The sequence below is a fragment of the Crocodylus porosus genome, unplaced genomic scaffold (genome assembly GCF_001723895.1).
Source record: "Crocodylus porosus isolate Cpor-Errol unplaced genomic scaffold, CroPor_comp1, whole genome shotgun sequence".
NCBI classification, from domain to species: Eukaryota; Metazoa; Chordata; order Crocodylia; family Crocodylidae; genus Crocodylus; species Crocodylus porosus.
Genome location: NW_017728938.1, coordinates 961,705 through 979,588, shown reverse-complemented (window position 1 = coordinate 979,588; position 17,884 = coordinate 961,705). Strand labels below are relative to the sequence as shown.

Here is a 17,884-nt window from a genome sequence, read left to right as displayed (position 1 = left end):
GATGTTGAACAGTGCGGGCCCGAGGACCGAGCCCTGCGGAACCCCACTGCCCACATCCTTCCAGGCTGAGAAGGACCCATCCGCTACCACCCTCTGGGTGCGGCCCTCCAGCCAATTGGCGACCCAATTGACTGTGTGGGCGTCGACGCCACAGTCCCCCAGTAGGGGCTACAGGTTAGCCAGGTGGGCCTTAGGGCCACAGTAATGGAATGAGACAAATAAACAGGAGCTTCTGTGGCCCAGCCAATTGGTATCTGGGGACACTACGCCTTGTGCCAACTGGACTGCTGTAGCTGCACTAGCCAATAATTGCCCACTAAAATACAATTTTACCTTCTTTTATTGTGCTTTTTTCAGTTAAATGCCAAATCCCTTGGTCTGTCCACAGGCCAGATATGGTCAGTGGCCCTAATCTGGTGTCTACAGTGGGCACAGCAGGACTCCATCTGGCTGCACAGAGGGGGCCATGGGGCAACCTGGCCCAGATCCAGCCATGCAGGAGGGAAAAGGCTCTGACCTGGCCCTATGGAGGGGAGGGGTATAGCTTGGCCCCAATTCAGCCGCACAGGGGGAAGAAGGCATGGCCTGGCCACAGTATGACTGTGCAGGAGAAATGGGCATGGCTTAGCTCCAACCCACTGCATTGGGCTGGGGAATTTGGCAGGGGGAGAGGGTGATGGCATTCATGGTCACTCTTCCCTCACCACTAAACGTGCTGATCTGTGGGGAGCCCCCTGGACCAGATTTCATGACTCCATGGGCCTCAAATTGAACACCCCATATCAATAAGGAGAAATTGCTTCTGGCATTAGTGGCTGGGAACTTGACTTAGATGAACAAAGTTACTAGCCAACTAATAGTTCAGTGGGTGGGGACTGATGAGCAAAGTCCATGCTCCAGTGTCTATCAACTAGATAGACTGCCCTAGAAGGGACCTAATGTATTCTAATAATATGCTCAAACACGGATTTTAAAACTTGAACAAACTATGTCAGTTTATTAAATACCACAAATAACAACCAGAAAATACAAAATCTATTTCTGTTATACTATATTGAAAACAGCTTAAGATACTATCTATACCTAAGTCCTATTATTTACATTATAAGTGTATCTATATAGGAGAACATACTAGACTTACAAACATATAACAACAAAGGGAAGGATGGGTGATGTTTACCTAAGGAGATTACAAAGTAGTACAGCTGGGGACAGGATAGAATGAACCAGGACTACCATCAAGTATTCTCCTGTCACAATGTCGACGATGTAGTCTTGAGATACAGTAGTATTACCCTCACGTCTGTCAGCGTTGGGTAACTTCAGCCATCAACTATCCTTCAGGCACATACTCTTTCTTACAGCCTCTCTTTCAGGTGCGCAGGCTCTCAGACAAGTTTAGAACCTCCTTTTATACCTAGAATGCACATGGTACTCAATTTCCACATGCCACATAGGTCATTTTCACATGGCCCTCAGGTAATCTTCACGCAGCACTTAGGTAATAACTGATCTTTTGTGCATGGCACTTGATCTTTTATGTACATTCCTCTACTTTCCTTTACCTGCAGACTGCAGGGTCACCAAAAGTTCAAACTATATCTGCAGCCCTGCAGCATCTTCACAGAATGCTATTTGTAGTTTCATTATTCTCCATTTTGGAAGCTTGAAATAAAAGATCTTGCATTATGGAAGAATCATTTGTTTTATTTTTGTCTTTGTTTATCCCTAACATGCATGCTATTTTCTAGGGCTGTGCGAAACAGCTGTGTTTCAATTCGGTTTCAGATTTGTCTGTTTCGCAGGACAGTGATTCATTTCGATGCTTTGGATCACTGTCCTGTTTCATTTCCTCCGAATCTGTTTTGAAACCCAGCCAGGCAGGGCTTTGGGTCGGGGGCTACAGGACCCCAGAGGGCAGCAGGATGGAGCTGTAGGGTGGCTCATCCAGGGGGGAGAAGGCCCTCCATGCAGGTGAGGAGACCCCTGTGTGGATCTTTGCACAGCGGAGCCAGGGAACCAGGTTGTGAGGTGATCTGCAGAGCCAGGTTGTGAGGTGGCGACCAGCACTGCACTGCTGCGTGACCTGGCTCTGCAGGGAGCAGAGATCCATGCCGGGGATCTCCTCCTGACCGCTGCCTACCCTGCACTGCACCAGATCTCTGCTCCCTGCACAACCAGGTCGCGCGGCAGGGACTAGCACTGAGGGGATGTTTCTGAGCCTTCCATTTTGATTCGGATTTGGTATTTCAGGTGCCTAAATGGCCTGAAACAGCTCTGAAATGAAACGGCTGCCAAAATTTCATACAACCCTACTATTTTCTCCCTTTTTTTAGCTCTGAAAATGACCATCTCCAAAATCAGTTAATGATCTGTTATCTTTCAGCTACCTCTGTATTTCTTTCTCTCTGGCTTTTCTGCCACCGGTCCAAAAATAGATTTCTTCATTTATATTTACTAAAGAGTAATATTTGACTAGTTTTTCCATCCACCATTTTATCTGTGCTTCTGAATGGGCTGCATGTATCAGTCTCAAGCATGTGTGCTATTTTGTTTCACATAACAATCACTGTCCTAAAAGAAGGCCACATATTGACTATATTAAAAATTGTAGTCAGGTGTTAACAGTATACCTTAACATCTCATCTCATACACTTATAAATTGGAGTTGCTTTTTATGTTTTTGTAGCAAAAAATGGGACAAGCATGTCCTTTTTGTAGAGAGCTTCTGTGATGTAAAAGCCCGTTTTACTACTTGTAATCTAAGTTTTTCAAAAAAAAGAAAAAAGATCAGGTTATGATACCCATAAAATATACATTTCATTAAGTAATGTCTTTGACCAATAAAGTAGACTAATTTTACACATGTAACTTTCTCATTTCTGGCCTGGTAGGGTGCTAAAAATGGTTAGTTCTGCACAATTTGTACTTTAGACTGAATAAATATTTCCTTGTTTATTTGGAAGTAATGTTAGAAGAATATGTTTGTATTATGTTTTGCATTATCCTGACTGAGCTTTCTAAGCTATTTTAGGTGAAGGATTATTATGTATACTGGATGGACAATCAGAAAAGCTGAAGTTGCCAGGGTAATGATAAAAAGTATTGCATATTATATGCCACAGGAATCTGCAGCGTTTTTCTGTTTAAAAATCCCAGATTCTTTAATTTAAAAACCCCAAATCCACTTTTTTCCATGATTAAAATGAAACGCTGCTGTATAAGTAGATATCAGTTGAACACACTTTATTGACATATTTATCATTTTTTAAAAATTGGAAACGTACCAGTGCCTCTAGCATTAGAATAAAATAAATTCTAATACCTATATGTTTTGGCATTTGACTTTGTTTTTTTTATCATACAAAAATCAGCGCTCCCCTTGCCCCCTTTGCTCACCAGGATGAGGGTCCAGCTGCAGCTGTCACCCCTGCTGCCTTGTGGTGCTGAGCATCCCTGATATGCTGGTGTCCTGCCCCTGCCCATACCATTGCTCCGTACTCCCAAGCCACAGCCCCGACCCCACCCCAGCCCTGCCAGTGTCCCTCACTCCTGACCCACGGCTTCCTGCTCCCCCAGCCCTACTAGTCGCAGGCCCCCAGCTGCCCCCAGACCCATGCAGGCTCACAGGATAGTGGTCTGAAGGGACACAGTGGGGATGGCCTCCATCACGAGGTGCATATAGCACACCTCATGTGGAAGCACAGGCAGTGGCTGGGGCACCACAGGCTGCACTGTGTCATTGGCTGGGGCTGGGGCCGGGGCTGGGGCTGCAGCCCAGGGGGAGGGACTAAGCACTGCACTCCACTCCACTCCACAGCAGTGATATTAAGCTGAGTGTGACTGTTGCCCAGGCCATGCGGGCAGCAGGAGGAGGGTGAGGGGCTCCAGGCCAGGGTGTAGTGGCTGCAGCTGTAGCAGCTCCAGCTCGTGCAGGTGGCAGCAAAGCAAGTCCAGCCCCAACGTAGGCTGGAGGGAGGAGGAGGGGACACCTGTGGCAACCCTCGCCCAGGACTGGGGATCCCATACCACACCAGGTGTGCTGGCCTGGCCACACATGGCCCCTTCTCTCTGGCAACATCTCCCAGCTGTCCTACCCCTACCCCCGCCCCTGAGAGAATAGGCATCAGCCCCTGGCGCTGCCAGCCTGGCCACACAGCTCCTTGCCGTCCCCAAAGGGCCCCCCTGCCCCCTTCCCCTGCTGAATGGGCAGGTCCTTGTAGGTGGGCCTGGCTGGCAACAGCGCAAAGCTGGGCTCACTAGCAGCATCATGGAACGCTGTCTCAGACCCCCCTGCCTGCTACAGCCCTGGGGCCCAGACTTCCCCTAGTGGCAGCAGGTACCCACTCTGCACACACCCCTGCCACACACACATATGTGCCCTGGATGGCCCCCAACTCCTGGCCCTCCAATCCCCCCCATAACATAGACTTACCTGTATCCAGATGCCGGGGCTGCACCCACCACTCTACCTCACTGTATGCTGCCCGTGTGGCACCTCCTGCATGCACATGATGCCCCCTTCCTCCAATTGCCCTCTTCCAGCTCCCAGCAAGGGGAAACCCACGGTTTCCTGTTTTTCGCCTTTAAAGGGGGAAATCTGCATTTTTCTCCTTTAAATGAGAAAATCTGTGTTTTTTCCACAGCAAATGGAAAACTGGGATTCCTGGTAATCTGTAATACTTGACTATTAAAGTACGGAGAACTTTGGAACTGAAAAAAACTGGAATTGTTATTCAGTCGATGTCCCTACGGGATTACAATATGTTGAAACACATCCCTGAATAAAGGATCTAATTTATAGCATTAGAGTAGTAAAGGCTGATACAGATTTTATGTTTTTTTTACTTTGGGAATAGCCAATTGTTTCTAATTTTCTTTCAGTAAAAAGATTCAGAGAACCAAAGCATGAAAGACGTCCTTGGAGGATATGGTAAGTGTTTAATATTAATGATTCTTAGAGAGCTTTTTATTTCATAGATGTTATGGTAAGTGAAACAATGATCACTTGCATACAGTGTAAAATATCTGAAAGCACTTTTCTGAAGTCAAATATTCTGAAATGAGAAGTGCTAAATTAGTCATGCCTTGTGGTATATTTCCCCTGCTTATTTTTTCTTATTTCATACAACTTAGAAAACTGTAAACATTTTTTAAAATATTTTTTGTATTTGGAGTTGTGTATTTAATTGATAGAACTGATAGAATTTGGTCCAAAGTGTCTAGAAATTTGAGTTTATATAGCAGACTTTTTTTTCAAAGCTGGTAGATTTTAGCTTTCAACTGATGCATTTACAGATGTGTAAATATTTTAGGTTTCCACACAGTATTTCTTATTTTTCTGGTGTTATTTTTTTTTTGGGGTGGGGGGACAGGAGTTGTTTATGGAAACATTAATCCAACTTTTTAGAAAAGACATCAAATAAATGAGTATCAGTTCAGGTATCAAGAAATTATAGAAACAAAGTGGGTTGGAAGGGACCTCAGGAAGTCATCTTGTCTAGCCCCCTGCTCAAAGCAGGACTATCCCCAAATATATCATCCCTAGGTGGGTCTTAAAAACCTTTAAGCATGGAGATTGTACAACCTCTCTGGGTAACCTATTCCAGTGCTTTACCCTCCTAGTGAGAAAGAAAGGTTTTCCTAATATCTAACGTAAACGTCCCTTGCGGCAACTTGAGACCATTACTGCCTTTTCTGTCATCTGCTACCACTGAGAACAGTCTGGCTACATCCTCTTTGGAACCACACTGCAGGTAGTTAAAGGCTGCTATTAAATTGCCACTTAGTCTCCTCTTCACAGAAGTCATGTGTCCCAGCCTCTAACCATTTTCACTGCCTTCTGCTGGACTCTCGCCAATTTGTCCACATCTTTTCTTTAGTGGGGGGACCCAAAACTGAACACAATACTCCAGATGTAGCCTCACCAGTGCTGAATAGAGGGGAAGAATCATTTCCTTCAATCTGCTGGCAGTGCTCCTACTATTGTAGTCCAGTATGCCATTAGCCTTCTTTGCAACAGGGGTACAGTGGCTCAGATTCAGCTTATTGTCCACTGTAACCCCCAGGGCCTTTTCTGCAGAGCTGCTGCCCAGCCAGTCAGTCCCCAGTCTGTACTGGTGTTTGGGATTGTTCTGCCCTAAATGTAGGACTTTGCACTTGTCCTTGTTGAACCTCATGAGATTTCTTTTGGTCCAATTCTCCAATTTCTCTAGGTCTCTCTGTGGTTCTTGCAGAACTCTACAATGTCCAGTGACCTCATTTTGATCAAGAGGACATTGTTGATAGGACTGTAACTGCTGCTGAAACTGCTGCACATTGTAAAAAATGCCTATTATTTGAACTAATATTTATCATATTAGAAAATGATTTTCCTTTTCCAATTTTTTTACTCATGAAAAGAATAATTTGTGTTGTGTAATTACACTGCAAACTTATGTTAACGTACTGTTAATTGAAAGCCAGTATAGCTATTTATACTTTCAGACTAAAATATCAGCATTGGTTTGCATTACCAAGTTGTTAAGGCACAGATACAATAGCCAGTGATATAATTTTATGCATGAACCAAAAAAGGATTGCAGTCTCTAGCAAGATCTTGCGTTATGTTGTATACAAAAGCCCACTGAAGATTAGGCTAGATTTAGTGTTGCTACACTAAATTTCAGTAATCCAAATGAAATACTGATAGTACCTCCCCATTGCTTAAATTATAATAGAAAGTGTGGTAATGTGGTCTCAGGTTACTAAGACTTTGTTTACCAGTATACGATGGAATATTTACAGGCAGACTAATAAACCACATATAAAGCTGAACTTTGCCAGATAAGCTAAGAACTGTGAGGTATTATTTTTCTGTGTATTGACTTGCCAATTTGAACAATTTAATAATTATCATGGCTTTCTAACTAATTCATATGAATTAGCAAGGCTTTACTGTGTTTTACGTCTTAATGTGAGTACCTCTTGAAATCCCGTCTTTATTTTGTACAGGTTTTTAGATACTTCCAAACAAGCCATAGGGATGTTGTTCATCCACTTTGCTAATGTGTATTTATCGGATCTTACTGAAGAGGACCCTTGTTCACTGTAAGTGCCATTTAAGTCAGCTACCCTCTAAGAAAAAGCAGCTATAAGTTCTGTTGATGATTGGTGGAATGGAAGAAAAATCATTTTGAGGCTAAACAAAGAGTCCTCTGAAAGCTTCTTGCCTTAAGAACATATAATCAAGCTTCAGAATTTTGGTCACTTTCTGGTCAGTAGGACCTATTAAGTGTTGTGCTATGACACACCTTGTACTGAAGGAAGAAAAGAGCACCTTGTATCACCAGCAAAATATTAGGGAGAATCATAAGAGAAGGTAAAACTAGCCCAAGACTTACAGAAATGGGGACAAGGAGGCAGTAGGGGATCTTAGAAAGCAAAGATCTGATATGGGCTTCATTAAGTATCCCAAAATCATCCTTTCTTCCAATCTGGCATTCATGATTTGTGAAAGTGGTATCCAGAGATATTTTGCAGTGGCTCTCCTGTCTGTGTGCTGTCTCTCAAAATGTATTTGTTTGCTGAGAAATTTTCCTCAGCATCTAAACATCAATACTGTGCTCTGAGCAGTGTGACTAAATGGATAAGTATTTCATAACAGTGTACTAAAAATGAAGGCTTTGAGACAGTTTTCAACTCCTGGATCTTAACAACTGCTACAGAAGCAACTGGGTAATACAATTTGGGGAGATTATTTTTGTTTCTGTTTGGTTTGGGAGGGTTGTTTCATTTTGTTTTTAAAGGGGCTCCTAGCCAAAGGACCCCACACGCTAAACTTCTGACAGTAGATTATATGAAACCATTTCAGTGACCTAATATTTTGGGCCTAAAGAGTTGCCCTTTGTAAACCACCCCAACTACTGCTGCAACAGCTATTCAGTAAATTGTCAAGTTACATAACTCCTTTTACAAGCTCTTCTCTGTAATATGAAAATCTCATATTTTACAGAGGCAGACATGGTTCTTTGGGTAAATGCGATATCTTTTATTAGACCAACTAAATACAAACTCAGATTTTACAGATGAACTCATTCCTCCTTAGTTTTCTTGTAGCTTCCACAAACTGTAAATAAATACCAATCGGGCACTTTTTTTCCCGTCCTGCCTCTTGACAGGGTAAGTGAATGTGTAGTTATATACAAATGGTGTAAGCCTAAAATGTTTCTATGGTAGCCTGGATAAAGCATTCATCATATATAGTAAGATTTAAAAATTCTTAAATTTATGACATGAGTTTGCCTGTAGATTTATCAGATGTGCTGGATAAAAATTGATTTTCTCAATTTATAAAAATTCCTTTTAAAACCTGTAAGTGAATAAAAATAAAATTGAATAAAAATAAAATAGGATAGCATGTGCTTTACTAGTCCTAAAATCTTGAGGGAGATGGTAACCAGGAACAAGCAGCTTAATTTAACAGATACAGATAATTTTTTTTTCAGTTTTAGTAATTAAGTAATACATTCAAAACATATTTTGATTAAATTATTTTTCAAGTGTATCCAGATTCATTTAGGGCAGTCTTATTTAATTTTCAGAAAAATATTTTTAAATGCTGTTGAATATTCAGTTTTAGATGCATTCTCATGATACACTTATTCCTTTGCCTTTTATTTAAATTCCCAAATCCATCTAAATACAACTTGACAAAAAATTAAAAAAATCTTAATATATTAAATAAAATACATTAATTCAGATATTAATTTTATATTAAGGTACATACTTGCATAACTTAACAAGTTAGCAAGAAAGGACCAAGAAAACTCTTACTTTAGGAAAAATATTAGAAAATACAAATGAACAGCAATATTAAAAATCTTTAAATCAAGGTTTCTGCTTCCTGATTTAAATCAATCCAGCCATACTGTGTACATTTACTTTTCTTATTATTAAACATACACTGGAACTATTCTATTTTGTAACAGTACATAGTCCAGAAGATTTTTATAGTACTTTTAGTTTACAAATATTAAATATGACTCCATAGTGTCATACAGCATTCATCACATCAGTATGTGGAGTAGCTCATAGGGTTCCTCTACACATTACAGGTATTACACAATTAACTGGTTAATTGCATAGTTAACTGAGCAGGTATAGATGCAAAGTACCTGTCACAACATAAAAAGGTCCAACCAACTATGAAGTTAGACCTTGAAAATGTATACTAATTTTATAACTGGTTGCCATCTAACTTTAATTTGCATGTATAGCAGGGTCTCTGCCGTGCACAGCTGGGGGGGGAGTTCCACAGCTGAAGGGACTCTTAATCCCAGTAGCACCTAGCAGCTGCAGACACTGGGTCCCAGCAGCCCCAAGAGTGCATGGTGTGACCCCATTGCTGGGAGATCACACAGCACCCTTACAGGGTGAGGAGGATCCTTGCAAGCACTGGCAGGGGCTGATGGGAGTCTGTACTTCCAATAAGCTCCTACTGCTGCTTGCGGGGAGCCCCTTCACCCATGCCTCTGTGCATGTGCTGAACACAGGAGCTGATCCTTATCACCACCAGTCTCACAGGGAGCCCCATTATCCTTGCTGCCTACAACTCAGGAACTTTGAAGGATTTCTGGTGCTCAAATGCCAGCACACTGGGAACTTAAAAGGGCTCTCAGACAACAGCTGTACACCTGCAGTAGCTAGCTCTTGGGTTGGCCAGAAAATAGACTCAAAGGCCTGTCAGTAAGCCTGTTTCAGCTGTGGAGAAGCCCTCTGTTGTCCCCTGGCTGGAGAGTAGGCCTTTGGTCCACTCAGGTCAGGGGGCTCTGAACACATAGCTTTGTCATGCACTTTATTTTTGTAGCACAAAATGAAAAATACCTGGAAAAGGCAAGATAGAGAGTTCATTTCTATAATTCAGAAAGCTGCAAGATAAGGATTCTGAAGATTCTTTCTGGTATCTTTTTAAATGCTCATAATAGTTAAATTGTAATTTTAAAGACTTGATTAGAAATGAGTAAGCAACACTGTATTTTCCAGTTTTACAGCAGCAATAATGGTATCACTCTGATTATTCTATGAAACACTTTCTGTTCCAGCCCTACTTCTCTATGATTTCTGTGATTACAATATGCATTCAATGCATTTTATGATTAACACTTACATTTGTAGAAGTATCAATTCCTACCAGAAAGTTGTGTGTATGAGCTTGTGACAGTAAAGCATGTCAGCAGAATCTCTGGAGGTTTTATACTCTATTAGCCTCTCCCTAAGCTAAGGCTAGTTTGCTAGTTTCCAGATCTAACCCCTCAGTTCTTGAGACTACCATTTTACCCTTTTATATCCTGTGCCTGCTTTCTAATATTTGTTTGTTCATCAACACAGCTTTTTTTCCCCCCTAATCATTAGAGGGTACCAGCAGGGGCCAAACTTTACCACTACAGATACGTAAGAAAATTAAAGCTCCATTACCCTTATTACAGGGGCACATCATCCACCCTAGAAGAAACACTGCTACCTAGGATTCTATTTGAAAGGAGGTAGAATATAAACATGAACTTAAATCCTATATGAATCCCTATGGATAATTGGATTGTCCAACTGATGGCCTTCAGGCTGCTTGAGGTCTGCAAGCGGTTAAGTTGTGGCCACTAGGCTCCTGCCATGTCACTTCACTTCATCTGAACAGCAGCTGGAGTCTAGACTTACTCTTACTCCTCCAGCTTTGCTGCCTGTCCCTGGTGGGGGTGTGGATAGAAGAGGAGTACAACACGGTAACATGGTGCTATGGGGAAGCTGAGGGTGAGAGTGGGTGCCCAAGTGCAGCAGTGGGGGTCAGGGCACAGGTTCACAGTGCAGCTGAGGTAGGGGCCTCTGTGCAGCCCAAGGCGCCCATGGCTTGCCCTGGTACAGTCCCCAGCCACTTAAATTGCACAGTCCTAGTGTATAACATAACATATAGCCAGGAGTCTCTTAAAATAGGAATGCATCAACTCTGTGTAACTATTGAAATAGAAGATTGCATCATCAAAGAATTTTAATTATTCTGTCTAAAGATACTTGTGGCATTGTACACAAACATTCTGAATATAAAAAACTGCCTTAGCTGAATTAGAGTGGTCCTTCATCTTAACACTGAACTAATTTAATTTTCCCCAAAGTAGATTTAAGTTTCATCTCAGGTAAAACTTCTTCACTTTTAGAACTATGAGCCAGTGCAATAGACTGCCCAGGAAAGTTGTGGAATCTCTATCCTTGGAGGTTTTCAAGAGGAGGCTGGATAAGCATTGTTCCAGGATGTTTAGGAATAGCATTCCTGCATTCGTGTAGAATAAGGGGATCAAACCTATCCCATGAATAGTTCCACAGGCCAGGCTGAGCAGCTCTGCAGGTATATTTGACCCTCCCCCCCAATGTAGAATTTAAGCCAGATAACCCTTGAAGTTCCATCCCTTTAATTTGAATTCCAATTTAAATTTGGTAGATACAGATATAGTATCATGCATGTATTCTGCTTCTGCTTGCTACATGCACTACTTTTCAACAGAAAACTATTAATTTTAGTGTCTCCATATGTAAAAAGTTGTACCTTCCTTTGATATTCAGCTGAAACAATTCATAGTTTCTTCCTTGTCAAATTTTGTTTAATTTTTTTAATTTAGCTGTGTTTTTAAGCAGTATAGAAACACACTTGTTTTTTGGTAAAATCTTGTTTTCTATCTCCACTCGTGTGTGGTTCCCAAATACAGTGAAGCGAGGGGAAGTGGGGAAACCTGGTTTAATTAGAAGACATAACGTGCAAATTGCAAGTTGTACATGGAAGTTTAATTTGGAACTTAACTTGAAGAACAAAAGAATAGGACAGCTCTAAAACTATTTAAAATGTAAGTCTAGTATATAGTTACAGGATAAATGCCTATTCATTTTTTTTAAATCTCACTGATATCTTGACTTTTTAGAGACGCATGCAAATATAACTTTTGTCCATTGCAGTGATAGAATATCCCTAGCATCAGGAGACAAGGCTCACCATGCTCACTGTTCTTCCTTACACACTTTTTCTTCCTTCCAGGTACCTTATAAATTTCTTGCTTGATGCCACTTTAGGAATGCTGTTAATCTATGCTGGTGTGCGTGCAGTCAGCAGCATAGTAGAATGGCAACAGTGGGAGTCCCTTCGTTTTGGTGAATATGGTAAATATTTCTAACCTTGCAGTGAAATCACTTACATAGTAGAACAAGACAATGACACTTTACTTGACCTTCTTAAAATCATTACACACAATGTTTATAATACTCAGTTCTAACATTTGATTTCTGTTGAGTTCTTGAATCTCAAGCCATTTAATATATTAAAAAGAAAAAAAAAACCCTTCTAAAGACTTAATTAACCATGTTTGAAAGATATCCGTTTTGGAAAAATAAGTGAAGCTTATTAGACATTAAAATCTTAGCTAATTTCCATACAAACACTTCAATGTAGTGTGCTCGTCTACATGTGTGCTTTAATGCGCATTAAAGCGTCACTAAGAAAAATGCTATTTAGTTAATGGAGCAGGTTCCATTCATCAAGTCTGCTTGAGTGTGACAATTGCCACACTCCAGCAGCCTCCTGTGTCTTGTGTATCAGTGACCTTGCACTTAGAAATGGTGGCAGGGGCACTTGATCTAAAGTTCATTGAATGAGCTTTAGCTCAAGCACCCCTACAGCAATTTTTAAGTGAGGGGATGCTGATACACGAGACGTGGAAGTGCTTTAATTAGAGTGGCTCTCAGAGCCGCTCTAATTAAAGCACTGTCCCCCATCCCCACCCTGGGAGCATGTGTAAAAGTGCCTCATGCTCTTTGGTTAATGCACATTAAGACAGGCTAATGCGTGTTTTCTCACAATGAAGGTACTAGATGTAATGTGTATTAACTTTAATGCACATGTAGGTGTGCCCAGCTTTCATCTGGCATTATCCCCTTCTGAAGGCTGTGGTCAGGTCAATTAGGCACAACTCTTTAACTTAACTGAACGTCCAGCTTCTGTTGATAAAGGATTGTGAGTCCTCTAGTGATGTTTAAGATAAATCCACTCTTACCATGGTCAATTAAAGGAAAAATTCTGTATTGTTTAAGAATTATAAGTTGGTCTGTATATATACAGAAAGGCTCATTCCATTGTGTTGCCACAGAATGTTTATTTCAAATTTTTTGCTGCTGATCAAGGAATGACACGGTGGTAAAACTAAATTGATCTAAAAGCTTTACCTCAGTTCTCACTGTGCCATCATCTAAAGGAAAAGAGAGAGGTTTTCCAAATTTTGTCTATTTGAAGATCCCTGAGGAAAACTCCAGGTGTCCTGTTCAGTATTTCCAAGTTGCACCATTCTATTCCTGCTCATCTGGCTAATCCAGATCCCTCAATCTTATGGTTTTGGAACAAAGATTAATGCCTGGAATATATGTAAACTGTTAGATGGTTAGTTCCTTCAGGCAAGAATCATGTTTTATGTCTTGCATGAGCGCAGTTATGCTTTGCAAATAATAATGTAAAAAATTACATATTTTTTTAAATTAGGTGTTCTTTGCTTAATGCGGAATATCAACTTCTTTAAATATACTATAACATGTTGCCTTTTTATTTTTTTAGGCGGTTGGTCAATAGATAATCCTATTATATTGGTACCTTGTGAACTTTGTGGCTAATTCCTGAACAAATTATTTTAATTGTTAAGCCTTTAAAATCAGATGTTGTGATAGAAATGCTGTCAGAGACACAGTATAGTGGAACAGTGCTTCTGTAATAACCATACTTTATTTATATAAAGTTGATTTGTTTATGTTGGACTTCTAATTGTGAGCTGCTGTCTGACCACCCCTAGATATTTTGTGTCATTGACTGGGTCCAGGGTTGCCAGGTCAGAGAAGACCACATGTAGGTACTGTTAGTTTTATCCTCTGGGGCGGGGGGACAAAGCATTTTAATTTTCAGACCAAAATGTAGTATTCTTATCAGTAGACAAGTTCACTGTAGCTCAAAGATAAAAAGGAAATCTCTCTACTTTCTGCATGCTTAGTATTTTATATTCACTTCCCGTTTCAAAAAGGAAAGAAATATATTTTGTTTGTTGGTAAAGCCACAAAAATTGGCTGGAGAAATATGTAAAACTTGTTTTTTTGGAAACTGCTGACATTTCAAGTCTCTGTTACTGTATAATTTCACTTTTATCATCTCTCAGTTATTTTTAAGACACTTAACATCCTCAAATCAGCATAATTAATACCACTTATATATGTTCCTACATATACATTTCTCTGTAGAAAATGAGGTGGAAATCTGTATTTTTTCTTGATACAGTCATTTATACTTTGCATTAAGAAAAATAGGAGCTTTTCATTTGCTTTGGTCATTGAGCATTTCCTATCCAGTTGCGTACATATTTTAATTTCAATTTAATCCTTGTTTCCATTGCCAGTTTGATCTTAAGTTTTCTAATGGTTTTCTATAGGTTTTTGCATTTTAATTAATCTGCAATCTCTGAACTTAGCTCAGAACAAAATTTGCGAATGAAGCAATGGTAGGCATCATTGCAAAACAACTGTGAACAAGTATTTCTGTCAGTTAAATGGTGGAATGGGATAATCTGAGGGTACAAATAGAAGTAACAAGTGAAATGTTTAAGAGGTGTTTGAAATGTTTCAGCGGGCCAGCTCTACATATGCACAAGCACTTTAAAACATTTCAGAAGTGGCTGAAGCTCTCCCATATAGTATATCTTAAAATGAGGTATGATTTTGAAGCATTTCACTTTGTTACTTGTATATGAGGACAGGGAGGTTAAACCTGCCAGATGCATCTCTCGGTCCTCAGGCATTGCCAGGTCCCTATGTGGACCTCTTGTATTCCCCCTTGGTAGTCCCACCCCCATCAGCTCCTTGCTTACCTGGGCCCCTGCTACCACCAGAGATGGACCATCTATCCCCAATCCCCTCTACCTCTACTAAGATGAGAAAGAGATTGTGGGATTTTGGAAAATAAGGATCCCAGTGGTGGGGGAAGCAGAGTTCCAGTTGCAGGTCACTGCAGACTCCTCCAGTGTCCTCTGGCTGGCACTAGAGGAGGCTACAGCATTTTGAAATGTTCCACCCAGGGAGCTCCATAGTCTGAATATTCCCTGGTTGAAACTGTTCCTTTTTATAAATATTTGTAAGCTTGTTTCCCATGGAAATATTTCAAAAGTTATTTCTGTCTGGACCATAATACACTGTTAACTAGTTTAAGATTGGACATTTATTATGACTGGGTTAACGAACAAGGGCTTGAAGTTTCTAATTTGGTCAACCATGGGATTTTTTTTGTGACATGTTAGAAAATATTAAAGAATCTCAGGAAATGTTTGTTTTTTTCTTTCACATTAAGATGATAAATCAATTAAATATCTCCCAAAAGTATAAACTCATTATCTTTTTTATAACCAGGGATCCTGGTTTTCTCCGATTAAAAAAAAAAAATCCCCAATTTTCAGATTTAAAAAGTAACCCAAAATCCATATTTTTCCATGATCAGAATGAAATGCCACTAATTAGCGGTGTTTCATTTTCATCATGGAAAAATGTGGATTTGGGGGTTTGTTTGTTTTTTCCACCTGAAAATTAGGGATATTTTCTTAATCAGAGAAAACCAGGATCCCTAGTTATAACAGAAGAATTGTATTACAGGAATAACAGGATTAAACACCTTTGGCCCATGAAAACCCCTTTTTATGTCTTTCTGTTAAAAAAAAAAAAAAAAAATCTTTAAAAAGTATGCGATTATAAATTCCAAAGAAATCATACACTGTTGTTGTAGTGTTAAGTATATTTAATTCTCTAAGGTAAACATGGATTTACCTCCTGTACTCAGAAGTTTACTGAGGGGCTGGGAAGTCTTGCCTGTTGAAGACTAAGAAAACAAGAACCTTGACATTTTATGTGAAAAAACTGTATGGAGGTAGGCAGAGAGACTTCTCTGCCTGCTGAAGAGTTTAAATTTTATCTTGATTGCAAATGTAAATGAAAATAGGGCTTTCAAACCTGCCTAAACTGACTAATTAGAATAGAACTCTATTTAACTTAGTTTAATTAAAATAAAACTCTCCTGTTTATATTTCTAGAAGTATTATAATCATGTCTTATGTTCTTTTCTACAAGCACATCTCCTTTTTTAACCATGATCAAATGCCTCTACACAAATGGTCGTAGTATGGGAAACAAGCAAAGAAGAACTTACCTTCCTGCTAGCTGACACCAACCCGGATGTAGTGGGGCTCACTGAAACATGGTGCGACCCACGGCATGACTGGGCGGTGAATATCAAGGGCTATAAGCTGTACAGGAGGGATAGGACAGGGAAGAAAAGTGGGGGCGTGGCGCTCTACATTAAGGAGGAATACACATCCTTGTCAATTAGCAAAGAATCAAAGGAGGGGAACACTGAAGTGCTCTGGGTTAGAATACAAGGCAGTCAAGGGGAAATAGATTTAATGGTGGTGGTCTACTACAGACCACCCAACCAAGGGGAAGAGCTAGACCAGGAATTCTTAAGTCAGTTCACGGAGGTACTTAAGTCAAAGGATGTGGTCATCATGGGTGACCTGAACTTTCAAGACATCTGCTGGGAAGAGCAGTCAGCCAGGTCTGACTGCTCACGTAGGTTCCTAGCCAGAATGCAGGACTTCCATCTAACCCAGGAGGTGCACAGCCCCACCAGGGGAGACGCCTTGTTGGACCTGGTGCTGGCCACCGGCGACGACCTGGTGAGGGGGCTGCAAAGCAGCAGCCCTAGATTTCAGGAGGGTGGACTTCAGTGAGCTAAGGCGAATAGTCAGGGAGGCACTGAGGTCCTGGAGGGGAGGGGAGCGGAGCCAGGTGTCCAAGGAGAGTGGTCACTCCTTAAGGAGATGATCCTCCAAGGCCAAAGGGAGGTAATCCCATGCTGGATCAAAGGGAGCAGGAGGGCAGAAAAGCCCCCATGGCTCACCAAAAGCATCCAGGAATGTCTCCTAGCTAAAAGGGAGGTGTATACTCAATGGAAAGGAGGCGCCATCACCAGGGAGGATTATACTGTGGTTGCTTGGGGATGGAGGGGGGTAGTCAGGAATGCCAAAGCGGAGATGGAACTAGGACCAGCTTCCCGGATCAAGGACAACAAGAAGTCCTTTTTTAAATACATAGGGGACAAAAAGAAGTTTCCGGGTAATGTGGGGCCCCTGCAGGACACTAGGAAATTTGGTCGTCACACCAGATGACAAAGCAAACATACTTAACGATTTCTTTGCCAGCATTTTCCTAAGCAGGGACCAGAACAGCCACCCCTCTCTGGGCCCCCCTCACACCCCAGGGGAGGTGCACCTAGGCCAAGGGTTAGTGAGGAACTAGTTAGGGAACTTCTGGGGGGACTGGATGAATTGAAGTCAGTCATCCAGATGATCTCCACCCTAGAGTACTGAGGGAATTGGCTGAGGTCATTGCAGGACCCCTGGCACGGCTTTACGAACACTCGTGGTGGTCTGGTGTGGTGCCAGAGGACTGGAAGAGGGCCAATGTGGTTCCCATCTTCAAAAAGGGGAGAAAGGAGGACCCAGGAAACTCTAGGCTAGTTAGTCTTACCTCGATCCTGGGCAAACTTTTTGAGAGAATTATTCTGGCACATGTCCACGAGGGGCCAGCAGGGGAGATTATGCTTAGAGGCAACCAAGATGGGTTCATTAGCTGCAGGTCCTGTCAGACCTACCTGGTGGCCTTCTATGACAAGATCACCAAATCCTTAGATGCAGGGATACCAGCGGACATAGTCTTCCTGGACTTTCGGAAGGCCTTCGACATTGTCTCTCACCCTGTTCTCCTTAAGAAACTGGGGGACTGTGGTGTCGACACC

The 17,884-nt window shown here is 41.3% G+C and overlaps 1 protein-coding gene across 1 annotated transcript in view; it reads left to right on the top strand.

The window, feature by feature from the left end:
* The window catches only part of LOC109318281 (store-operated calcium entry regulator STIMATE-like), a 61,387-nt gene that overhangs the window by 18,238 nt on the left and 25,265 nt on the right, over positions 1-17,884 (top strand). The window contains exons 2-4 of the mRNA XM_019547423.1: positions 4,885-4,933; positions 6,994-7,089; positions 12,056-12,177. Of these exons, the coding sequence (XP_019402968.1) occupies positions 4,885-4,933; positions 6,994-7,089; positions 12,056-12,177 (267 nt within the window). The remainder of the gene's footprint in view (positions 1-4,884; positions 4,934-6,993; positions 7,090-12,055; positions 12,178-17,884) is intronic.